Source organism: Artibeus jamaicensis, unplaced genomic scaffold, assembly GCF_021234435.1.
Source record: "Artibeus jamaicensis isolate MK-2021 breed Jamaican fruit bat unplaced genomic scaffold, CSHL_Jam_final scaffold_916, whole genome shotgun sequence".
NCBI lineage: Eukaryota > Metazoa > Chordata > Mammalia > Chiroptera > Phyllostomidae > Artibeus > Artibeus jamaicensis.
This window is the reverse complement of record NW_026522059.1, coordinates 26,437,535-26,463,652: the sequence shown is the minus strand read 5'-3', so window position 1 is coordinate 26,463,652 and position 26,118 is coordinate 26,437,535. Positions and strand designations below refer to the sequence as shown.

Sequence of the window (26,118 nt, the reverse complement as noted above, 5' to 3'; positions counted from 1 at the left end):
CCATTTCATCACTGGGGAAAGGCTGATGAATCCAAATTGACGAGGGAGCGTTTGTGCTGGGAACAGATGAAATCAGCAATCCAGGAAGCTCAGCAGGAGGGAGCAGGGACTTTAAGAAGGAAGACTCAAGGAAAAATCTTGCCAGTGAAGTGGGACACTGCTTAGTGTATGTCAAGAGTTGGCTGTCATTCGTCAGCCTGGCACTTCCTGGAAAACTTTTGGAAATCAGCCAGTGTTGTAATGAACACTCCCTTCCCCCAGCAATATGTGCTTCTCCTAGGCATGAAGCAGAATAAAACCCTTATCTTTTTTGACAGTGAGGTAACTGCAAATAACAGGAAGCTCTTCATTCCTTCTTGTAGGACTGAACATGTTTAGGAAGTGTGCATGGCGCCTGGGCCCTCACAGGCAATGAGTAGGACCCAGAATCCTGTATTTCACTCTTTAAGTGGAGGCTGCAGACCAGGCACCCAGGGAGGCCCCAACTCAACAACTGTGGAAGCCGGGGAGCGGTTGGCACTGGAACGACATGGGCCCGCCACCTCTGCCTTCTGGGTTCTCTCCAGAGTCCTTATCTCTTCTAACTGTAGACTTTTAGTAGTCCACCAACATTTCTGCCTCCAAATCCAACCTTATCCTATATGACTAATAACTTTTACAACACAAAAAATTCTATTATTTTGCTGTTAGATCAAAGCATGCAAATTTCCCTAGCTGAGCTTTCAAAATGAGTACACAGGGGCCCCTCTTGTCAGAAGATTTTATTATTCTGCCAAAATCTTCTTCACCTTAAGAAATATCTCCCACATGTGCCATTTCAAAACTGACCAGCACAGTGCTACCTATGCTTCAGGGCTTTGTAGAAACTTCGGTTCCTCCTTGACCCTCTGATTAGGTTAGTCACCTCTGTCATCTACCTCATGACCCCGCCCATTTCTCTGCCTCACAGTCATCCCTCCTGTGGTACTCTCTGCCCCGCTGGACAGCAAGCCACATGGCTACGGGGCAGTACCAGTTTCATTTGCCACCGTGTCCTCCGTAAGAAGCAGGGAGTGTGGTACCTATTGGGCTCTTCATAAATACTTAAACTTCACTTTTTCTTTTACTAATAATTATTGCTAGCACTTTTAAATTATAATAAATTTTACCCAAAATCGGCGTGTCCACATATTTCTCAGGAACGTAGACATGTGCAGTGACGGCAATACTTGTTATTTGCACAGCACATACAGTTTACAAAACTCTATTTTATCCATTTGTTTATGTGATTCTCGCAATCACACGGTGAAGTAAGCAGGGTGGGCACTGCTGTCCTTACTTGAGGTGCAAAGAAACCCCAGCTCAGCGAGCGAGGACTCCCGTCTAGGGCTCTGCGACTCCTGAGTCACCGTCCTTCCTAATGGTTAATAAACCCTTCCACAGGGCTTTTCTCATTTACTTCCAGAAACTTGATTTTATCCTTTTAATCCGGTTCATTTGCAATTGGGTTACTATCCTTTCTTTTATCCCAAATCAGTTCTACCAAACCACAGGCACAAAGAGTTCAAATCAGGGGCCTGGAGACCATTTCGCCGAGAATTTCAACCCGCTGATGGTGAATTTCCCACCCTACATCCCCAAACACGTCTTCCCAATGTTGGTGTTATTTTCTAACACCAATCTTGGTGCACTTATACCAGTGCACGGCAGCACACCAGCACATAAGTGACCCCCAACACACCATTGTGGGTTCATAGCAGTTCTCCATCACAAAGTGAGCTGGGAGACCCTCTACCACAGGAAGGTCCTTGGAGACATGCCAACAAAAAGGGACCTCTTTTAGAACCGAAGGACCATCTAGATGCTTGGTGGCTGAATTTCCATTAATTAGTGTAGGTGTTTCCTTTGCCAATCCTGTCACTCCTCCCTGTCATGTTACTGTGAGTGGAAAGAGGTGTTGTTGTTGAAATACAATGTCTCTTTGTTCCATTTTATTTCCATTTCAAAGAACAAGTGAATGAGGGCCTGAGATGGATGCCAAAGCCGCTGTGGGCTCCTCAGCTTGATGGCTTGACGGCTGGGCCTAGACCTGGGAGCTGAGGAAGAATGCCGTGGTCTTCGGATACCTGAGTCATTATCACATCCTCCTTAAGAAATGGCCTTGTCAATTGCTGCTTTATTGAAGTTTGGTTTGGTTAGGGTTGGCAAGTGATTGCTCCTGCTCCTTTCTATCAAATCTCTACTGAAGTCTCTACTGAAAATTCTCTAGACACGCTCCTCATTCTCCATGGCGATTTTTGTAACCTGTAGGTTCTGGGTCACTTAAATACAGTAGGATTTTGTGGCAATACTGTCTCAGCTCTTTGCTTCTTATCCTTAATATGCAGCATATCTACAATATGTCTTATTTGCAAAGTAGCTTATACTACTTTTGCCTTTTTTAATTAAGGAACTTGGATTAGTCTTTTATTCTCTAGTAATTTCTAATTAAAACTAGATGAGATGATTTTTAATCATCATTAATGGGTGATTATGTATTATTGCACTTATTTCTAATTAGAACTCAGAGAGTTTAAATGAAATCTGCTTCCTCACAGGGTTTCACTGTAATATTCATTAATGAAGAATAATCAGCCCTGGCTGGTGTGGCTCAGTGGATTGAGTGCTGGCCTGCGAACCAAAGGGTCACTGATTCAATTCCCAGTCAGGGTTGCACGTACCTGGGTTGCAAGCCAGGTCCCCAATGAGGGATGTGCGAGAGGCAACCACACATTAATGTTTCTCTTCCTCTCTTTCTCCTTCCCTTCCCCTCTCTCTAAAAATAAATAAATAAAATTTTTTAAAAAAAGAAGAATCAAATAAAATAATTTGGCTCCTAGAATGATTAGCTATGGATAACCAAGTGTGAAGGGGACCAACATATATTACTTGTACAACCTTTGAAAGATCATTCTCATATGAATGAGAATTCAATATGAGAATTCAATGGTGAAATCAATAAATCAGTGGTTTTATCAATGCACTGTGGCAGTCACTTCAGTTTCAATCATCCTTCTCCTCCATTATGGGGAGGTACAAATTCACCATGTAATGTGTACATTATTAGTGGGAAAAGGAATACTTGTCTGATCACCAACCTCTCATCTCTCTTGCTTTTACAGTAATAAACGACTGGTGGCCTTAGTGCCCATGCCCACGGACCCTCCGTTCAACACCCGAAGAGCCTACACTAGTGAGGATGAAGCCTGGAAGTCATATTTGGAGAATCCGCTGACTGCGGCCACCAAGGCGATGATGAGCATCAATGGTGACGAGGACAGTGCCGCCGCCCTTGGCCTGCTGTACGACTATTACAAGGTAGTCCCTGCGGCCCCTGTCCCTCCTCTCCCTGCCTCCAGGGCCTCCCCTCAATGGTGGGAAGAAGAGACAGAATCTTTATTCCCTTTAGAGAGCAAATAGTATTTCCACACTCCTACAGAATTCAGCCTCTATCTGTTCTTATTGGCTCCTTGATTTCGATGAAGCACAACTTGCCACCCATTAGAGGAGGTTTTCTTCTGCGTTCTCTGTTCACATGCTATTTGACTCCTACTCATAAGGAACATATAATTCCTACTCATGCCATAGTACAAATACTTTTGCATTATGATTATTATTTTTCATGACTAAAGAATATTATATTGCGTGGCTATACCATAGTTTAGTGATTGCTCAGTTGTTGGGCATTTAGATTGCCTTTAGATTTCCATTTTGAAAGAAGCATTCAGGGTTTCTAGACTTTTCAGTTTTATAAGGAATGCTCTTGGGATATAGACTTTTGTAGCAATTCTAAAACCTAATTTTGTTAGAACCCTGTCTCCATTTGTTTTTATGGGTACTCAATATTTTGAAAAGCCCTTAAAACAAAATAAATATACTTATATTACAAAAATACCTGCCCTACAGTACCCTCAAAATAGGAGTATTTCAAGAAATCAAACAACAAACAATGGTTTGTCTCAACTAGAAAGGACCATGTATTTGGTATGACCTGCTCCCTTAGAACCAGTGAAGTGTACAAAATCAACAGGTATTTACAGAATGAGAAGACTTATTGCCTGCTTTGGTGGTAAACACCATTGGCTAATGCTGGGAATCAGCTCAAAGGTGGGACTGGTGGTGCTCATGGTGCTGGTTGGACACAGTGAACTTTTTATTTCAGAGTAAGAACTGATTCCCCACATTCCCCTCTCCCTCTGTCATGAGCAGATCTCCCAGAAGGAGCCATTTCCCTCTGAGCAGGCTTCGGGCTTGTTTTCCTATTTCCTTCCTGCTTACTACTTCCTATTTCCCTTCAGTAGTGTCCACTTCTGCAAGTTGTGTTTTTCCTTGTTTCTCTTTTAAACCAGAGATTTCATGCTTTCCAGTGATCTCCCTCCACCTCTAACTGGGAGTGCCCCCGGGCCTGCTCTTCCACTGAAGTTCCCTGCAGTTACTCATCCCTCTTCCAGCTTCTTCCATGTTCCCCACCAAAACACCCAGGAGATCTCCTTCTGCGGGGAGGTGAATGGAAACCAAGCCAAGCTCGCCTTTTCTAAGATGCAAAACAAGGTTGAGTCACTGACAAGTCAGACCATCTAGGGTATTTTAAATGAGGATATTAATAACTCAGATAAATGCATCTTATTATCAGAAAGTGCTAGAGAAGTATATGAAGAATATTCCACTGGTACCCTTGCTAGTCTCTGCTGACTCTTTTCCCTTACCAAGGGAGCAGAGTTGGCAGAATTCGACAGCCCTCTTGTGAAGGCGTAAAACTCCCAATACGGCTCCTGCCATAGCAAGAGGGGATTTTGCTTTGGGGACTTGGGCTGTAGGGGACAGTATGTGTTAGGGCCTAGACTACATTTCATGTAAGTAGGGCGCTTTCCTCCAGCAAAGAAGTAGCACCTGAAAAAAAAATGAGCCTGAAAAACAAAGATGGTTTCATGGCAGGCTTTTCTTTCTCTTTGTCTTGTCTGTGGTTGTTTTATACTTTTAATTCTTTTTCTGACTGAGGAGCTCATTTGAAAAATGCAAGGATGAATTCTACATGTTTTGCAGTGAAAATTTCAAAATCTATTGAGGATGGTACAGAAACACAGAACTTGTCAGTTAGGCTGCCTGCTGTATGAGGTCATTTCTCAGAGGTTCAGCTTTGTTGGATGCCTGTGATCATGCATCATGTCTGGAAATGGTCTCATCCTTAGAAAGAAACCCCAGTTTTCTATAATAAAAAATAGTTAAAACTTGATAATTTCATCAATTTTTAATATCAAGTAATACATCATTAAAATCACTCTGATTTAATCACACAGGTCATTATTACATCTTTTTCTAACTTTTATAACTATGTTAAAATAATATGTTAGTTAATAGTTTTATAAGGCTTGGAGGAAATATATTAAGATATATTTTGAAGAAATACATTGTTCTATTTTTCAAATAGATTTTATTCCATTGCTGTGAAATGGACATAATTTTATATATCTTTATTATATGGCAATTCTTTTCATGAAAAAGACAAACATACATAACAAAAACCATTAGTAATTTATGAAATCAATGTATTTTATTTCCCAGAGAATAATTAAGTATTAGTAATTATAAAACTTGGATTACTTCTCCTCTTCTACATTTTTAATATTTAAAGGTATTGACATATTGTTTTCTGTAAATATTTTAAGATGCAGAGTGGGGACTTTACATGAATCTCAATTTGTATCCAAGTCTATTTCTCTTAAATTATTATTTTCCAGGATTAATTTAGAATATACAATATTTTCTAGGACTTAGTATTTTCTTAGATGAGTATAGTTACATGACTTCTTTTATTTCATACAAGCTTTACTCTATTTTTGCTTGAAATGTATTAAATATCAAAGAATTAGTTTTGTTTCCCAACACTCTGTGTCCAAGTGATCATTTTCGGGCCCCAGTCAGCCCTGTGGATGTTCATGGCTTATTCATGCTGGTTTTACAGCGACAACAAAGTTATATCTGCATTGAGGGTGGCCCTTCTTTCTGGAGTAAAGTAAAATGTTAACGAGAAGAGAGTCTATTTTTTGAGGATAAATTCTGGGAAGTCATTGTAACATTTCTTGCCATCTTACTATTTAAACTTGACAGACTTTTAATACCTCTTTGGAATGCTATTTGATTCTTTTTGTAATAATCACCATTTTTTCTTACTCCTGAGGTTGGAGCGTTATTCCTCATGGCAGGGGTGTCGCACTCATTTACACTGGGGGCCACAGCAGCCTCGTGGTTGCCTTTAAAGGGCCGAATGTAATTTTAGGACTGTACGCATGTAACTACTTCTTAACAGTTAAGTGAGAGCTCGGCGCTGCTGCTGGGTGGAAACAAGGTGCTGGGCGGGATAAAACAAGGTGGAGGCCGGACTGGGCCCTCCGGCCTTGTGTTTGCCACCTGTGCCTTAGGGGACAGTGTTGGGCATGGTCATACAGGAGCATGTGACATACTGTAGGCACTCAAGAAATGCTGGTCCTTGTCCTTAGAGGCTGGCAAAGGCATATCATAGTATGATACTTTATACATTTCAAAGTCTTTTTTCAAACACGCTTCATTCACCTTATTATTATTATTATATTATTTTATATAAAACAATGTGGCAGCCACTGTGCATCCTCTGCACAGACACTCTGGGACTGGTCTTTACAAGATGGACAGTGAATTCCTGACAGGGAGACTTGGCGAACACGGGCCCTTTCCAGAGCTTGGGGGTGAGACAGCTGTAGGTCTCAGAGGCGGTTCCACCTTTCGGCAGCAACTTCTTGGGCACAGGACTGAGAACAGGCCAGGGCCCATGAGGGCAGATGAGGTGACCAGCACAGAGCCACAGCCCTGGTCACCTTGCAAGAGCTGGTGTGAGAGAAGCCTTGCCAGACTTCTTTCCCCAGTAGCCTTGCTGCACAGGGGCACTAGAGAACTTGGCCAGGATGGTGGTTCCACAGATAACATTGGCTACTACCTTGAAGCATTTAACACCCAGATGACATGTCCAGTGTAGTCTCAGTGTTGACAAATGCCTCACATTGGGTCCTCTGGCCAGCATGGGTCTGCTTCTGCACCGGCGTGATCTTCAAGTCCTCGTCTTAGAGGGATGCCCCCGGGAAAAAGTTGATGATCTCAGATTCCCTGATGGGCAGGGAGAAGAGAGGCTCTCCTCCAGAAACTTGATCTTCATGTACTTGATCAGGTGGCCCAGTGTGGTGAAGGACATCTACTCCTTGCCCCAGCCTTGCCTCTGTGAGCTCCACAGCCCCGGCCTGGACCTGAACATGGCTGTGACCTTGTCCCAAACACATCTTCTATCTCACCCCAGATGCTGCTGACAAACCCTCTCCCAAAGCTGCTGCGGCCTCCCATTCCCGGGCTCCCAGGGCCTGCAGGCCCTTCCGCAGCACCCGTGTCATTGCCACTTGGTGTTTCCTTGGCGATGTCCAAGTCTTTCCACCTGTATTTTAAAACTGTCACCCTAGGAGCACTGAGGTGAAGCCCATCACTATATTTGATATTTTATAGTTCAGGCAACTAGGTGGGACTGACCCACAGTCACAGGTCAATCCTAATGTCTGTTCCGTTACACTGTACTAGTCTGCTCAGGCTGCCATGACAGATTGCCATGCGCTGGGCGGCTGAACCACAGGCTTGTTTTCTTTCCTCTTAGAATTTTGGAGGCTCCAAGTCTGAGATCACAGTGCTGGTAGGGTTGGTTTCTCTTTCTTTCTTTCTTGCAGCTGGCCATCTTTTTGCTGTGTCCTGACGTGGCCTTTCCTCTCTGCGTGTGTACTTCTGGTGTCTTTTCTTATAAGGACAGCAGCCCTGCTGGACTGGGGCCCTGCTCTTATGATTTCATTTAAACTAAATTACCTCCTTAACGTTCCTTTTTCCAAATATAGTCACATTGGGGATTAGGGCTTCAACTTCTGAACTTCGGGGGCACACAATTCAGTCCATAACACTGCTCACCGTTAAAAATTCTTTTTCTTAACCCATTTGAAAATGGGTTCAAATTGTTAAAATATACACTTGAAGCTACTTAGATGGTATCTGTTGTAAAAATGGCCAAATTGCCAGGATCTTTCGGAATTTAGGGGCTCAAGTACTAGCCCAGTTTTCTATCCACCTGCAGCTACTTGCCAATAGAAGTGCTAAAGCCTTCTGATGAATTTTGAGTGCGACAGAAAAACATGACAAATTCCATTAATAAGTTATTTTTAAAAGTAGTTTAACTTACTTTAGCTCACTTTATTTTTTCCTGATGAAGCTGGTGGTTCATAATCATCAGATTCCAGGTCTAGTGAAAATATGCTTTCCTGGCCAGTTGGTTTCCAGCTGTTCTGAGAACCTAGTACTGCTGAAAACCAGTGTTTTTGTCAGTTCTGTTGCCCATTTGTATGGTCATCAGTTTATTCATCCAACTATTCATCCATCCAGCCCATAAATATTTATTCACTAGCTGTGACCTTCGAGCCACGCGGATAGATATTGTGGAGGTGGGCTAGATACCAAAAGCCAGTTCAACATCTCTGAAAGGTCACAGTCTGGGCCAGACACGACCCCATGAAACTATAACCACAACTCGTGGCAGGAAGTGCTGTAAAAGGGATGTGCTCTGCGGGCAGTGAGGAGGGGCTGACTCCTTCCCACAGAGTTTAGGTTTTCCAGAGGAAGCAGCACCTGCTCTGCCGGGATGGAGAGGAGGGTTTGTCAGGCGGACAGTTGGAGAGAAAGTATTTCGGGCTAAGGGAGCAGGAGATGGGGAAACATGAAGTATCAAACCCCGGGTTGCACTCGGTGGAATCCAAGTAGTCAGTTTTGCTGAACTGCGGTGGTGATGGGGGTCAGACGGGGGTGGGCTGTGAAGATTGATCCGAAAGGTGGTAGATCCCTCTGAAAGAGCCCCCTTGGTGGACTGGGCTTTATTCTCTCAAATAGGTGTCCAGCACTGGGTGCATGTGGCCTTGCTTTTTGCTGGATAGATGAGTGAATAAATAACTTAATAAACATTTATAAGCTGTTTTGTTAACAGCCTTCCATTTTAAGAAGAAAATAAAATGCCTTGAAATTCTTCTGTCATACTGTTTGGCACCATTTCCTCCAATACTGGAGGATTTGGAACATCGGCCCGATAGACTGCAGGAAGGATCTGTGCACACTGCAGTGGCGGCAGCAGCCGCAGCAGCAGGGAGGTGGTTATGGGCCAGGGGGTCCAGTGAGTCGTCCATTGCAATCGCCCAGATAGAAAATGTTGAAGACCTGGCATAAACATGACAGTGGGGTTCCCTGGGTCAGCACTTACGAGGTTCTCCTTAAGTCAGCCACCAAAATAAACACTAAACAGAGACAAAGCATTGTGTTCAGGAAATCATTAAGTTTTTGTTTGAATAAAGGCTGGCAACTGTATGTGTGTATGTGTGTGAGAGAGAAAGAGTTGGTGGGGGAACCCCATGACTAATTAACCAAGGGGGGAGCACAGAAGAAAGGTGATGAGGAGAAAGATAATTGTATGCTGTACTTGATGTGCTTGTAGTATGTCCAGGTAGGGATGTTTGGTAGATAGGAAGGTGGACCTAGACTCAAGAGAGGGGCTGGAGTTCAGAGGTCTCAGTTTCTCTGGAGGACAGTCTCTAGGACGTCAAAGGTAAAGGCGGTCCAGAGTGGCCCAGATGGGAGCACACCGGAAAGTGAGCAGTGGTCTTTGCTGCAGCGTGTCCTACACCGAGCAGCCTGCTCAGAGCCCTCATCAGTCAGTGCACCTCGACAATAGTGACACGCACCTCCATGAGACTGGGGGGTGCTGACGTGTTTCAGTGTTGGGAATCCCTATTTCTCCTACTTCTTGGGTTTTGTATTTTCCAGGCCATTTTGATTGAGCCATGCATTCTTTCAACATGTTTTTTGTGAGGGTCTGCTACGTTCCAGGCGCTTGGGACAAAACCATGTACAAGGGGGACGCTCCTGGAGATTGTAGTCTAATCTGAGATGTGGACATTTAGACGGGACTTGAAGTATGCTCACAAATTAGCCTGGAGAAGGCATGAGTGGGATGGGGTAGGCGAGTGGGTGTGTTCCAGGCAGAGAGGACTCTGTGTGCTGACTCTGCTGCAAGAGGAGGGTGCGTGGTCAGAGAGGCAGTGTGGCTGTCCGTGTGGCAGCGATGGGGGCAGCTGAAGTTGAGGGGAGGCTTCTGGAGGCCATGTTCTTGAGACCAACAGGGAACATTGAAGAGTATTATGTAAGAGCATAATGGGATCAGACCTACCTTTTTAAGATCACTCTGGAGTTTCTTAACAGATCCAGAATGGGTTTGCAGAGATGAGGCGAAGGGAACAGTTCAGAGACTGATGCAGGAGTCTGGGAAGAGATGTTGGAGGTGGAACCTGGAGGCAGGCATTCAGAGGGGAGTGTGTGGACTTGAGTCACATGGGATTTAATGTAATCTCTTCATGGCTCATTCACATTATAGCACATACGGAAATTTTGTTTAAAGGCTGAATAATACTCCATTGTATGTTATACACCACATTTTGTTTATCTATTTATCTGGAGATGAACATTTGGTTTGTTTTCACCTGCTATTGTGAATAATGCAGCTATGAATGTGGATGGGGTGCTTGGTATAGAAATTTTATGCTTATGTATGTATCATCTTCAGTAGATGTCAGGAGCTATGTTTTATTAATTTCATTTCTATCTACCACTTAGCAAAATGTCTGGAATATTGTAGACTCTCAACATTGACATGTGAATGAAGGACTTGTAATTGATTTATTTTATATCTATTTAATAAATATAAATTATTTAGATTGTACCATACAATCTAAATACTTTTAAAAAATTTACTCGTTTAACTAAAAACGCCATGAATCCCACTTCTGGGAATATATCCAAAGGAACTCAAAACACTAATTGAAACAACATAAGCACCCCTATGTTCCTTGCAGTGTTAATTACAGTTGCCAAGATGTGGAAGCCGCCCAAGTGTCCATCAATAAATGAGTGGATAAAACATCTCTGAGATATTTACACATTGGAATTCTACTCAGCCATAAAAAAGAAGAAAATTTTACCCTTCCCAACAGTATGGATGGACCTGGAGAACATTATGCTAAGTGAAATAAGCCAGTCAGAGAAAGACAAATACCATATGATCTCACTCATATGTAGAATCGAATGAACAAACTGAGCTAAAGAGCAAAACAGAGACTGACTCATAGATGAGAGCAGATGACAGCGAGTGGGGGAGGGAGGTTCGGGGGAGTAGAGGGATTGAGCAAAAAGGACAAAGGACTCATAGACATGGACAACAGTGTGGTGACTGCTGGGGGGAGGGCAGGGGAAAGGGGACTAAATGGTAATGAAACAAATGCAATTAATATTCAATTAAAAAAAACTTTATCATAAAAACCCCAAGCCTGTGAGGTATAACACTGCCAGTAAGCCTGTTTTACAAATAAGAAAAGTGAAGCAGCATTAGTTAGTGGCAGAGCCAGAGATTTGATCCCAGGCGGTTCAGTCTAGGTCCTGACTCTTAGCCACCCTGCTATGTGGTCTCCCCAGTCCCCCTGACTGGGCTTGTGTATGTCTTCAGGTGAGCGGAAACCGTAAGAGTTGCTAGGGGAATTCAGAAGAAAAATGCTTCTTGTAAATGCTCTTTTATTTTATTTATTTATTCATTCATTTTTAATCACTTTTTGTTTTTCAGTGACAGTTGATATACAAGATTATATTAGTTTCAGGTGCACACCCCAGTGATTAGATATTATATAACTTCCTAAGTGATCGTCCCAGTAAATCTTATACCCATGTGATGCCACACGTGGCTATTACAGTCTTACTGACTCTATTCCATACGCTGTACTTTACATGCCCATGACCATTCTGTAGAGAACCAATTTGTCCTTTAATCCCTTCACCTCTTTCACTCACCCCCCTAATCCCCCTTCTGTGTGGCAACTGTCAAAATGTTCTCTGTATCTCTGTTTCTATTCTGCTTGTTCATTTATTTTGTCTTTCAGGTTAATTTTTGATAAATATGTATTTGTTGCCATTCTGTTGTTCATATTTTTTATCTTTTTTTCTTCTTCTTAAAGAAGAGCCTTTAATATTTCATGTAATACTGGTTGGGTGGTGATGAACTCCTTTAGTTCTTTCTTGTCTGGGAAGTTCTTTATCTGTCCTTTGATTCGAAATTAGATGCTTTGCTGGGTAGAGTGATCTTGGATGTAGGTCCATGCCCAGTTTGCTGTCCTTCATGTCAGCACCTGCAGCCCCTCATCAGAGTACAGGGTCAGTCCCTGTTCTTAAGCAGGAGGCTTGCTATAGCTCTAAGATGTTTTCCTTCATTTATCAGGTTCCTTTTCCATCTGCCCCCAAGGTGGGGCGGGCTCGGGAGATGGGCAGGTCCTGGAGAGCCGCTTGTGCCAGAAGAGCACAATGGAATCGTGACTGGTGTGGCCTCTGGTTAGCATCACTTGTGTCCAGTCCACTGTCATCATACCTATGTAACCTTTAACCATCTCCTGGCTGTAGAAAACCTGCCACCTTCTTCTGGAGAAGGTTCCATTTCAGTTTTCTGTTTTTGTTTTTTTTTTTGCCTATGCTGGTATCTAACCCTGTACATAGTCACAGTTGCATCTGTGTAAGTCTGACTGATGGTTGCTGATGTTTCCAGGTTCCTCGAGACAAGAGGCTGCTGCCTATAAGCAAATCAAGTGACAGCCAAGAAGATCAGGACAAAAGGTATGGTGTTATGTAAAGGACTGTGCCTGGCCTCCCAAATAACTCTTGTTCTGTGTTTTTTGAAAACATCAGTATTAAACTATAGTTTTTGTTCTTGATAGGAGAAGGGGTTAAGAAGCATAGCCTCCTCCATCTGTTTTTTGAAGGCCGGACAAAGACAGTAGTATCTCTCGGTAGGGAGAGAAAATTGCATTTCTTGGCTGTGCATCCAAAAGTTCACCAGCAGGCTCTTAATATACCGACCCCCTTGCAAGGAGGCTGAAAATCCTCCTAGAGGTGAGAGCTGGCAAGGTCACCCACTGCTGGACCGAAGTTTTCTGTCAGTCCCTCAGCTGTCGAACTGTGATCAGCCTACTGAGGGGTCGAGACACTTGGAGCCTACTTTGATGAGGGCAAAGGAAAGGCGGGCTCTCTCTCAGCCCAGGGAGGCAGCCCGACATTGTCGGCGTGCAGGAGCGAGGGAAGTGTTAGGAGTTCATTATGTAACACTCCTCTTTTGCAATGTTGAAATAAGAACCAATTGAAAAAACAAGACACAGTTACACAGACTGAAATGAAAAAGGGAGAGAAAATCAGTTTGATTTCTGATGAAGGCAATCAGAGAATGTGATTTCGAATCTTCAATTCATAACATTTCAGTCTTGCCTTAGATACCCTTCGTCATCAAGTCCCAGAGAGGACTTCAGGCCTCCCTGTGGTATGTCAGGGGTGACCAGAGTATCCCTTGTTTTTTGGTCAACATGATCTAGACATAAAAGAGGATCCAGACATAAAAAGGAAACCCTTCTCAGCTACTTCTTCCAAACTCATCAGATACGTCTCTGCTCTTGCAGAGGAATGGAGATGCCACAGTGTTTTTCGTTTTTAACTTTATTTTTAAAAGATTTTATTTATGTATTTATTTTTAAAGAGAGGAGAAGGAGAGAAACATCAGTGTGTGAGAGAAACATCGATTGGTTGCCTCTCGCATGCTCCCTACTGGAGACCTGGCCCACACCCCAGGCATGTGCCTTGACTGGGAACCCAACTGGCGAACTTCTGGTTCGCAGGCCAGCGCTCAATCCACTGAGCTATACCAGCCAGGGCTGTTTTTCTATTGCAGGTTTTTTCTAATGGAAATGTGAAGCCAAGAGGAATGAAATGCTGTGCTTGCACGAATGTCAGAGTCTTATCTGGCCTTGATATAGGAACTGCTTGCGACATTATAGTCTGATTATATGACTAGCGGTGGAGGCCACCCACCAACTGGCAGCCCTAGGCTGTGCACCAAGCTACACCCCAGCAGAAGATTAAGACTATCTGCCTCTGATCTGCAGTTTCACGGGTCTGATGCCCTGTGCTGCCCTGGGCCCTTGGGCCCTGGCTGGTCGTAGTGATGACGGGGACAGAGAGGCTGCCACTGTTCAGGTCCTGTACATGTTCTCCATCCAGCCACTGTTTCTTCAGCTAAGAGTATGCAGTCTTATGCCAGCGATCGCAGAGGAATCAGGGAGAAAATGAGTCTAAGATATACTCTGTCTGCATCAAAATAGACAAAAGAAGCCATGTTTTTGTTAAAGCCTCTTTTAAAACACCATTGAAGAGTGGCAGTTACTTATTGTATTTCTATGGTTATTTTTCTGATTTCAATGGAGCAATTTAAATAAAGCTGGCAGTGAAGTATAGACAAAACCACCTTGTATGGACTAATTATGCCTTTGTAGACTCAGGTTGAATGTAATTTGGAAGGGTATCATGCCATCTGCAGTGCAGTCAGAATCAAGGTGCCACGTGCTAACACAGCATCATTACAGCTGTTTGTGTACAGAAGCTGCTTCTGTGGAAAATGGAGTTTCAATGACATTAACAAAACTTATTTAAAAAGTATATTTAATGTACCTTTCTTAGCACTGCATTTTCTCATATTTTAATATTTGGTTCAATTTTAAATTATATTGCAGGTGAGTTGGTATCTCACAGTAATTCTTACTTTGTTCCAATCCCCTAATTTTGGGGATGTCTTTCTGAGGTTCTGCAGCATCAGCTTCTAAAGCCAATGCTGTTCTGACGAGGCATAGTTACACATCATGGGCTGGTGCTGAGTCTATTATTTCCTCCTCCGGTAATACCAATGACTCAACTAGATTTATAGAGCTATATAGTTTGCTTATTTATTAGTTTGTTTATAAGACCACCAAAAATCTTTGGACTTATGTTTCTTGTTTAGAATTCACATATTTTACATGAATTTAAAAAACTAAGAAATTTGGACTAAAATGGACTCTTAACTATAAAGGAGTTGGTGAACTTGGAATATTTTGGCAAAGCCACTGAGACTGTGCTAGTTCAAAGCCCAGAGGAGTGGAAACTGGGTAATTGCTTTGGTAGCTAATCCGTCTAGACCAACATTTCCACACCCACCTTGCAGGACATTTTCCACAAGCATTAAAAGTTAACCCTCCACAGAAGGGTTTGGCAGAAAGTGAGCTTCAGAAGTTCGGGTTACAATTGAACAGGTGAAGGAGCACCTGGGGAGTCTCTACCGGGTCATGATATCTGTGACCCGCCAGGGTGGTCTTGTTATGGCAATGTGGTTTTGTTTTGATTTAATACTGATTTTATCACGGACTCCTTTCTTTGAGGAACATCTATTAACATTCCATGCAAACATTCTAAATAATGGGGCTTAGGAAATGCTGCTGTAAATGGGTGGTCTGGGTTTTGGCATCCTCCAGCTCACTGGATTCACATTAAACATAATTTCTAAATTTTTAGTCAGTCCTATATGCAGATTCACTGATTGATTTGGCTGTGAAAGCAGGTTATTACTTAAAGCCAGAATGTTTGTAGACTTGCTATTTTATTCTTTAAAGGATTCTTTTCTAGAATGATTTCTACAGCTCTGTGACAGAGAAGTTTAGATATTTTTCTGTTGGCTTTGTTCATGTGGAGCCATTCTTTCCTCAAACTTCACTTTGAAGTTTTATCTGAAAAATCAAAGCTGAGATAGCAAGTTCTGCTTGAGAGTTAGGCAGGCTCAGAAGCTAATGGACTTTCTTTACAGAGAGGAGCCAAGGGAACTCAAATCTTGGGAGAGCCAATTTTTTTAGGCAACTTCTCGCCCTGACTGGTGTGGCTCAGTTGGTTGGGCATCACCTCGCAAACTGAAATGTCACCGATTTGGTTCCCCATCAGAACACGGTCAGGGCGCATGCCTGAGTTGTGGGTCAGGTCCCTGGTCGAGAGCATGCGAGAAGCAATTCACTGCTGTTTCTCTCAGGCATCCATGTTTCTCTCCCTCTCTTTCTCTCTCCCATCCCCTCTCCCTAAAAATAAATAAATGAAAATTTAAAAAGAATATTTCTCTCCATGAGAGATGCCAATAAGCCCTAGAAAGAACATACTAGTGAAAAAAAAAAAAGCAGACATCAGAGACAGGGCTCCATTCAGGACATGTTTATTTCCTCTACAGCAATCAGAACAATCCATAAACAAGTGAGAGGTGGCCCCAGATTTTACTGACCACAGGGACTTTGCTGCTAAAATCATTTCGCGATCAACAATAATCTTTCATAAACAAGGCTCTCTTTGCTTTTGTGCTCTCCTAGAATGTAGTATAAATGACAATATTTCATCCTAGTCCAGAAAGAATTAATTTTCTAAATCCTCTCCTTTTTCATTGTCCCAGCCAGCAGGTCTGAGATCTGAGAGATCTTGTTTCGAGTAAGTCCAGTTACACCACTTCCTTAAGCCCTGAGAGTAATTCAATGCTAAAGCTATCAGTGAACTCACATTATTTCTTTATTCAATGGAAATATTTTAATGATAATTTCTCACTTCTTACTTTTCCTACAATTCCTAAATTTTAGCTTAGCCCACAGAAAAGTGAAAAATACCCTTCTTACCTCCCCTCAAATTAGCATGCTGGTTCTCCTCCTGCATTTTTTAATAAATAAAAGTGAGAAAGCATTTTAAAACATTATTTTAAAATGTTTTCTTTTGAAACCTTTCAAACATATCCAGAAGTAAAAAGGATAGTATAATGACCCACCAAATACCCATCCTGTCTTCCAGATTCAGCGATGACATTTTGTTACACCTGCTTAATCTCTACCTTGTCTCTCTTTCCTTTTCTTTTTTAAATTGTAACAGTATTTAAAATACTGTTACCCGTACATCATGTCTTTTCACCTTTAACTAGTTGTGTTTTGTATCTCTAAAAACACCAGGAACATTTTATTACATTATCTCAAAATCTGTATTGCACCTACTAAGTTGACACACTTCCTTAATGTCAGCTAACGCCGTCCCACGTTCGATCCCCTCCAAAATCCCTCGCTTCATCAGTGCCTCTTTGGCTTGTTCAGATCAGGATCCAAACAAGATTGTATTTGATTGTTATCTCTTTTAAATCTCTTTTAATCTAGAACCAGCCTCCCCTACCACTTCCTTGTTCATGTCTCTGACTTATTGAAAGAGCCAGGTCAGTAAGATGGGCTGTACTCTGATTTGTCTGACTGCTTCTGTGTGGTGTTGTCTGAGTCCTTCTTCCAGCTCCCGTATTTCCTGAGAGCTGGAAGTTAGACATAAAGGCTGTTTAGATTTAAGGTCAATATTTTTTATAATAGCACTTTCATGATTGCATGATACCATGAGGCTCATGCGTAGCTGTCCTAGTGATGCAAAGGTCCATTGCATCCCATTGTGAAGTTCACCATCAACCTTTCCTCTGATTATTATGCATTTGCATCCATGGATTATTGCCTGCAACAGTTATGTTATTAAGAGTTGTATAATGATGATATTTCTAATTCTATCCTATTGCGGGTGGGTTTAAACACGCAGAAACTGTCTTGGCGCCAGCGAAGCCCAGAGCAATCTGAGTGGAGGAGAAAACCGAGTGCAGGTCCTAAAGACTGTTCCAGTGAACCTTTCCCTAAATCCAGACCACCTGGAGAATTCCAAACGGGAGCCGTATAGCTCGGCCGTCTCCGAGGGCCCCACCATCATCCCCGTGTCAGGAATCACGGTGGTGAAAGCTGAAGATTTCACGCCGGTGTTCATGGCCCCACCCGTGCACTATCCCCGGGGAGATGGCGAGGAGCAGCGGGTGGTTATCTTTGAGCAAACTCAGTACGGCGTGCCCTCCATGGCCAGCCACAGCACCTACCTCAAGGATGACCAGCGCAGCACCCCGGACAGCACTTACAGCGAGAGCTTCAAGGACGGGACCACCGAGGTAAGGCCCTCCTCCTTCACTGGTAGCAAGAACCTAAAGCCGGAGCCCCCGGCTCACTATTTTTTCTCTACTTACTTTTTAAGTGGTATGAATGAATTAAACTATAAATTTACGGTTATTTTTTAAATGCATTCGTATCTTTCGTTATAAGCAGGCTTTAATACACCATTGGTCTAGGGGTGTGGAGGAATGTTTTTTTTGGTTTTGTTTTTACTGTTACGTGATAGAGTCCTTTGTTTTAGTTGTAGTCTTAAAGTTAAATATTTATGAGGAATAAAGAGATTTTTTGTGTGTGGAAACTCCCTACTTTTTAAAGTTTTACTGACCTCTTCTAGTTTGTAACCACCCAAACAGTAGCTGAAGTTGTTGCTTGCCCATTCTTTTTAAAAACAATAGAGCTCTACAACCTTATCTGATTGAGTATTCAAGAAAGTATATATTCAGTAACTAAGTATGTATATATGTACTTTGCACCTTATAGAGACTACGTAGTCTGCTCATGTGCCCATAGAATTTATAGAAACACTGATCTCTGCTGGCTTGTTTGCTTTAAAGTCACATGGCTTAAGTGCGCACTCTGAAGCATTAGCACTGTATACAGTTGTGTAACCAACATCAGACTCGTAGAAAGTCCCTTCATCTTAAAAGTCTCCTTGATGCCCCTCGCACTCGAAGCCCTCTCCTTTCCCTTCCTCTTCACAAGCGTGAACCTGCCCTCTGTCACTATAGTTTAACTTTTTCTGAAATTTCATGTTCTTGGTATAATAGAGTACATAATCCTCTTTGTTGTCTTATTTCACTTAGCATAATGTTTTTGAGAGTCATTCGTGTTGTTGCTTGTGGTAAGAGTTCAGTTTTTTAACTGCTAAGTAGTGCTTCATGGTAAGTATGCATCGCAATATATAATATGTAATACCGATTGCTGATATAACTGTGGATCATCGCTTTAGTTTTTGACCCAGAATAGGTAATGTGTTTTTTATCTGTTCAGTCAGCTTCTCTGACATTTAAGTGCAGTGCCTGTGCCTTTGGGATGATGGCCACTGGCTTCCCATTTTTCAGTCCACTGGGCCAGCAAAAGACCATGGCAGAAGGGGAAAACATAGGGTTTCTGATTTCCTAAGGAGGAGTGAGTGTGCTGGCAGTGTGCCAAACCCTTGCAGCTGCTGCTCATGTAGTTCCCATGGGGACAAAGTGCAGCTACCTGAGGTTGAGGCTGCGTCCCTAAACAATTCTATGTAAAAGCAATAAACACGTAACAAGCACTTGCTGTGTGCTGGGCATCATTTTAAGTGATATATACTCATCTAATCCCCACAAAAACCCCATGAGGTAGGTACTACTGTTGTCATCTCTGTTTGCAAACGAGGAATCTAAGGCATGCAGAGCAGAAGTCTGCCCATGGTCAAACTGCGCTAAGTTAGAGAGAGAGCACTCACTGCAGGCTGTTTCCTGCAGGACCAGTGTCCTTAACTATTGTCTTTGTGTGCTCAGAGACACTGTGGAACCATCTGATCTCAGTAGTCCTATTGCTTAAGATAGTGATTCACTCCTACATCTTTTTTTTCTAGATATGAGTGTCCTTCATCTCCATAATTATGTTTTATCTTTCAGACCAGGAGAAGAAGAATAAAAAAGACTAGCTCTCTGCAATGGTGGTAGAAAGTTAGGGTGTTCACGTTGCCCTAATAACCCTTCCGGTCCTGCACCAGCCAGTGCTGAGTGCCGGCTGTGCGTTCTACAAACTCAGGCAATGAGCAGAGCGAGGCTTGATAAGTTCCCTGCCCTTGAGAGGCTATTATATTCTTGAGTTCCAGTAGCTTTATGATCAAATTATCAATATCCTTATAATGAGAATATTGTCTTAAAGTTAGTGTCCTTAGCCTCCCACGATGTATTGCTTAAAGTAATTAGCAGATTTTTTTTAACTGAGGAAGGAAACTTTGTAGGGTCTTTTGTAGTATTATTGAATATTTGACTTGCCCTCAAGCAGTTGGGGGTGCTTCCTTAGGAAAAGCAAATCACTCCACATGGGAATATGAGGTACATGGATTTTCACTAAAGAGTTGCCACTGCCGCTTTTCTTACATGGTGCAGAAATATTTCATTAGTCACAGAAGAGTCCATGGATGTGGTCCAATGTCAACGGAACCATCATGCTATTTGGGAGCTGTGTTATCAGTTGTGTTTGTGTTGTAGATAAAGAGGCTTGTGAAAGGAAGCTATTGTATTTAGGGTTCTGTTTTGAGGTGCACGAGAAAGTAATTTACCAGAAACTAAATATGAAGATTATTCCCACTGAATCTAGAACATTTAAAATATTTTTGCTCCTCTCCTAGTCTTGGAAATCAGTGTTTACATTGCATATTGTATTTCAACCTGATATAAAATAAGTGGAATGCTCTATTATGATCTTTAGCTGTAGCATTGCCAACAGGTTATAAGATTATGTGAGCTCAGTCACTTCAAGTAACTTTCACTAAGGAAAATTTGTCTATAATCTAGCTCTTCTTTTAGGAATGCTATGAAACTATCTATGACCCTTGTTGAATTAACAGGTTTATTTGCTATCAGAGACTGATTTGTGTGTATGTGTGTGTGTGTGTGTAGTGGTATCAGGAAGGGAGTAGTTTGGTCCCAATGATTAAGAAATATATAGATGCATTACATCGCATCAGCCAATCATAGTTAGGTATGGTCATGTTGGCTGTCTGTCTGCCTTTAGGTGTCCTTCAAATTATATCAGAAGGTTTTCAGTTGTGAAAACTGGTAACTGTAGCCAGAATGGCCTAAGCCTTTTGGTTCTGATTCTTCATACTCAATCATTTAGGGCCACGTGACCCACCAGTGTGATCGGGTCTCATAAAGGGTCATGCTGTTTTCCAAGTGGACTCCACATTTAACTTTTTAATTATAATGATAATGTAACAGAATTAGGGGAAATATTTAAAACTTGAAAACAGTAATTCTGTGTCTAAAACATATCAACTATTCTTTCCAGAGTTCTTGTTCACGTGCACTCATAGTTATTGGCGCAAGACTCCTTATTTCGGTCAGCGCATAGACAGTCTCTCTGAGTGGGAACAGTTGCAGTCTATCAGACCTTCTCACACCACCTGGTGCATCAGAAGCACGGAATGTATGAGCCCAGTGTGTTTTAGGAGGCTGCAGAGCTCTATGGTGTGAACAATACATTTACTCAAGGCCCTCTTTATTAGTACTGGTTCACCACATATTCCTTCAAAGAAGACTTTGGAAATGCATCTCCTCTATCTCTGAAATACTTCCCTAAATGCCTTTTTCATCATGCTACCCTCCTACTCCATTTTTTTTAATCTTTAACTAGACTATGTGTGGATACCTTTCACAAATCAGCCTTGTCCAATGGAACTTTATGCGACAATGGAAACTTTCTTTCGTGCTATCTAATAGGGTAGCCCCTGGCCACACGTGTCCTTTAGTATTTGAAATGTGGCTGGTTACTGAGGAACTAAAGGTTTAACTTTATTTAATTCTAACCAACTTTAGCACATTTGGCTAGTGGCTACTGTACTGGGCAGTGAAGACCTGGGTTTTTAGGCCCTCCCTTCATAGTCAGGGCAGGTCCATGCCCTTGACCTCACGTATTGGGTTGGCCAAAAAGTCCATTATATTTTTCTGTAAAACAAAAGGCATACTTTTCATTTTCACCAACAACTTTATTGATTTGGATATTTTGAGTACGTTGGCTGTCTCTCCCTATTGGCTTTCAGTGGGTAGAGGCCAGAGGTGCTGCTAAATATCTTGCAATGCATAAAATAGCCTCACAGCAAAGAATTATTAGGCCAAAATATTGTTAGTACCAAGAAACTTCACAAACCACCTTTGACATGTTCACTCAATCACAGCACCTTTTCCATATACTACACAAATCTTCTTTTGTGTTTGTTGTATTTTTACCTTTCTTGAAATAATAAAGCATAATACACCAAAAATGTTACATATCTTCTTCCATCTTCAGTATTAAAATGGCTGCACAAAAATTCACCAATTTTGATAAGTTTTTTAATAATGCACGCTCATATGATAAATGTCAAATACAATCTAACAAAATTATTTCAAATGAAGTTAGAGACAACTAAGCACTACTAGAGCCATTGGTTGGAAAAAAATGTAACAAACTTTTTGGCCAACCCAGTATGTACCACATCTGTGCCCATCGTTTCGTCTTGAATCACGGTGGTCCTAGCTCACCTGGATTACTTTATTTCAATTTCTTTCGTTAATCCAGGTTCTTTTTGGCTTCCAAGGGTCATATCAAGGTCCACGATCTCCAGGAAACCTTCCTAAAATTTTGCTGATCTCCCCTTTCTGGCAATGCCTACCCTGTGATTTTCCAGTCAGGACACCTGCAGGCATTAATGAAAGATTCCACATATTTAGTCATTTGCTGTATTTGTGTGTCTATTGTTGTTGTTGCTTTTCACGTGAACTTACTCTTCTCCTCCATCAATTTTCATCTGTCTGAGGACAGGACAGTGTCTTACAGTTTTTCTCTATTTCTCCTGGCACCAAGAAGATGAAACCCCAGAAAATTCCTGTTGAATGCTTTCTCGATTGATTGTAAAAGAAACATAAATCTGAATCTTTGATCTTGTCATGACTATTAAACTATTCAACAAGCATTTGTGAAATTATTCCTGGAATGCATTTGGGTGAACTTTGAAGGGCAAACCATCTTCTTAGATCCAAGGAATTCATAAGACTGGATAAAAATAAAGACCATAAGTATATACATATAAGCTGTGATGTAAGAGTACACTGACTTCTAGAGGTGGTGGTTAGGGATTGTGGAGGAAGTTTGTAAAATAGCTGTGAATAATCCTTTCCTAAGAAGGAAACCTTTGGATTACTGGTCAAAATATTTTTACAGCAGAGAAAGGAGAATCAGGAAGGTTATTTCTTAGGAAGAGGCACTTGAGGAAAGTTCACAGTGGAAGGACCAGGTGTTTCAAGGTCAACAAAATGCTTTCTCATAGATATTCTATTATGTTCATTTCAGGGTCAAGAGTCAGGGCTTTTGTGCATCTGTTTTTTAAAAGGTTTGAAATGTAGCAGATTTCATTGTACTTGCACTAAATATACAACAACTGAACATCTCTGGACCCGAACTTCTTTACACAATGCTAAGACTTAGAGTTTCCCCCAAAGCTTACTCTTACAATATTATGTTAATGAGCATCTTAGCGAAGGGCGCTGAATATCAAGTTATAACTGTTAACAGAATTTAATACACACATACAATGCTTACTGTGTACCAGGTACTGTTCTCAGTACTTTTATTTGCACATTTAATCCTTCTAATCAATATAAGGAGGCATTTTACGGATGGAGAAAATATGGCACTTGCCTCAGTTTACACAGATATCAGGCAAAAGAGATAGAACTCGACCCTAGACAATCTCACTCTCAAAACTGCTCCAAACCTCTCTATGATGATGCTTGTATTATAATATGTGGCCTCTCTGTAACTACTGGCTCAGTAACTCAGAATCCGTGACTTTTGGAATAAGGGATTCCCTAATAAGCACTGGGGATCATGGAAAATGGAAGAGATGCTGTGTATGTTTGAAGAAACAGCTTCCAGTGCCTGCAAACACTTTAAGAACACCTGCAGACATGTGAATAACTCACCAGGGACAGATGTGTTTTGTTGAGTGTCATTCTGAATGTGCAGGTGACACGTGAGTTTTGTGCGCAGATGACAACTGTCTTCAATGTAGTTGAAAATGTAATACCACCAAATGTATAACTTCCTTGCTACAGTGAGAAAAAAAGAGTGTGGACACATTTATAATTTTAAAAAATTTGTATAAATGACTCACTTCTTTGTTTTAATTTCTATACCTTTGAAATTTTGTAGAAATTTCGGAGTGCTTCAGTCGGGGCTGAGGAATACATGTATGACCAGGCATCAAGGTAGGAAGTACCAGGAGATGCCTCTGAAAACTGATGAACGGTGTGCCTTTAAATGTACCCCTTCCAGTTATACATTTAAACCTTTTTTTTCTGTATACGTTCATTGAATAGTCTGATTTCCTTTGTGTTCAATTCTCTTCTCTATATAAATGACTTCTACATTGCTACTTCCAGTCTTGACCAATTTTCTGAGGCCCCTACCCTGTCTTTGCTCTTCTGCTGACTGCACATCAATTCTTAGATGTTCCTTGGAACCTAGGTGCCTTCGGGCCGACCTGTGTATAACCGAACTCCTTGTCTTTCTTTCCCTCTCCTTTCCTTCCTTCTCCACTTCTTTCACATCTGGCCTTCTGCTTTTATTTCCTGTTGTGGCTAAGGATATAACCATCCTTCCAGCTACCACTCTAGAGGTGTAAGGATCTTCCTGCCTTCCTCCTGCACTTTCACCTCATTGCCAATTGTGCAGCGTTCTATTCTATCTGTCCTGTCCTTTGCAATGTGCTCTTACTCACATTCTCCAGAACTACTGCAGTATAACTAATCTCCCTGTCAACACTTTCTTTCCCCATCCATTCCACGTTGCACATATCTGCCAGCCAGTCCACCCTCCAGTGCCTCCCATGGGCCAGCGATAGGGTTTAGGGATAAGATGTAACTTCTAACAAAAGGCCCGTCAACTGTTGGAGGAGACAATTTTGGTGATGGACAAATGGCAATACTTTCGGTAAGTGGTGAGTCCTGCTACAGAGATCCGTAAACGGTGCTGAGAGGACCTACAGCGTGTGGGACAGTGTGTAGGTGTGGCTGGAAAGTTTTGCGGGAAGATGGACTCAGAACTAGATCTTGAAGGGTTAGCAGCAGGAGTTTTCTTGAAAAAGAAGGAGAGTGAAGAACATCCTAGGTTGAAAGGGACAGATGTTCGAAGAACTTGGTTGTGACCCTGCCTGAAGACAGAAGAGAATGGCAAGGAATGTATTTATCTCTGGCATTCACAAAACTGACCGGCGACTTTACCATTTCTGAGTCAAACACAAATTCCTTATGAAGGTGGTTAGGGCCTTGTATGTGCTGGTCCTTCTTTAACCCTTGTCTTTCTCACCCCTTTGCTTTTACATGTGTTTCCCTACTCTAGTTTCTGTTTCCACTTGAGGTCCTCCTGGTCCTTGGTGGTCTTGCTCCAACCTCAGGCTCCCTCATCACCCCCCCCCAGATCACACTAGTCAGAATTTGATGGAATGGAGAAGGGAGCGGGGAGAAGGCTAGAGTTCCAAATGACCTTTTAAGTTGTGAGAATGCATATATAATTTGCACGCTATAAATCAACCCAGTTCACACCGTAATTAGCTGTCAGGTCGGCAAGGAGCACGGAAGCACTGGCCTATTAGCCCCTTGACCTGGTTTCTCTTTCTGTTGCTGTCAGTGCCTCGGAGTGAGCGAGTTTCTCAGCCGCTGCTCAGCCGTGGAATGAGGAAGGTGGTTCTTAGCCTCTGTTATAGATAAGCTTGGGAGACACAAACTCCTGGAATTATATTCAAATGCATTTATATTTATATCTGTTTTTCTTCTGGGAAGAGGGTTCACAGCTTTTTTTCTTTTTAAAAAAATTATTTTATTGTTGTTCAAGTACAGTTGTCTGCACTTACCCCCACCCCTCCCCCGCACCCCACCTCTCTCCCCTGACTCCACCCCGCTTGGTTTTGTCCACGTGTCCTTTATAGTTGTTCCTGAGCTTTTTTCTTGTTTTTCAAGCAGTCTGTGTCCTAGACAAGTTGCAAGCTACTAGTCTAGGCAGTTCTTAATATCCTGTCCAGGTCTCAAATTTTATGATTCCATGGCTATATGAAAATTGCCTTTTCCAGACAAAATGATAATGGAATTGATTTTGTCTTGAGTGATTTATACCCCACCTTGTTCTAAGATACATATTCTGGAATTTGTTTTGTTTATCAGCTTAAGCCTAAGATCTTTATCATGTAGAAGGAATATGATTCTGTTCTTCAAATTTTTTCTCACTATAAGAGTTAACAAGTTAAGTATTGTAAAAATATTCAACATAGAAAGCAAGAGACCCCCATAATCTTGTAAGTAGGCCATTTTAAGAGCTAAAAAATAGGTAGACTCAATGAAGAGATTCTGATGATTCAGAAAACACTGCACGTTGTTATTGGATCATCACT

General features: G+C 41.9%; 1 protein-coding gene across 6 annotated transcripts in view; it reads left to right on the top strand.

The window, feature by feature from the left end:
* GRHL2 (grainyhead like transcription factor 2) overlaps positions 1 to 26,118 on the top strand; it is a 137,314-nt gene that overhangs the window by 39,806 nt on the left and 71,390 nt on the right. For all 6 annotated transcript variants that reach the window (XM_053661208.1, XM_037133405.2, XM_053661207.1 and 3 more), the window contains exons 2-5: positions 3,141 to 3,336; positions 12,698 to 12,765; positions 17,590 to 17,983; positions 23,886 to 23,941. In XM_053661208.1, the coding sequence (XP_053517183.1) occupies positions 3,169 to 3,336; positions 12,698 to 12,765; positions 17,590 to 17,983; positions 23,886 to 23,941 (686 nt within the window). In that variant the 5' untranslated portion in view covers positions 3,141 to 3,168. The remainder of the gene's footprint in view (positions 1 to 3,140; positions 3,337 to 12,697; positions 12,766 to 17,589; positions 17,984 to 23,885; positions 23,942 to 26,118) is intronic.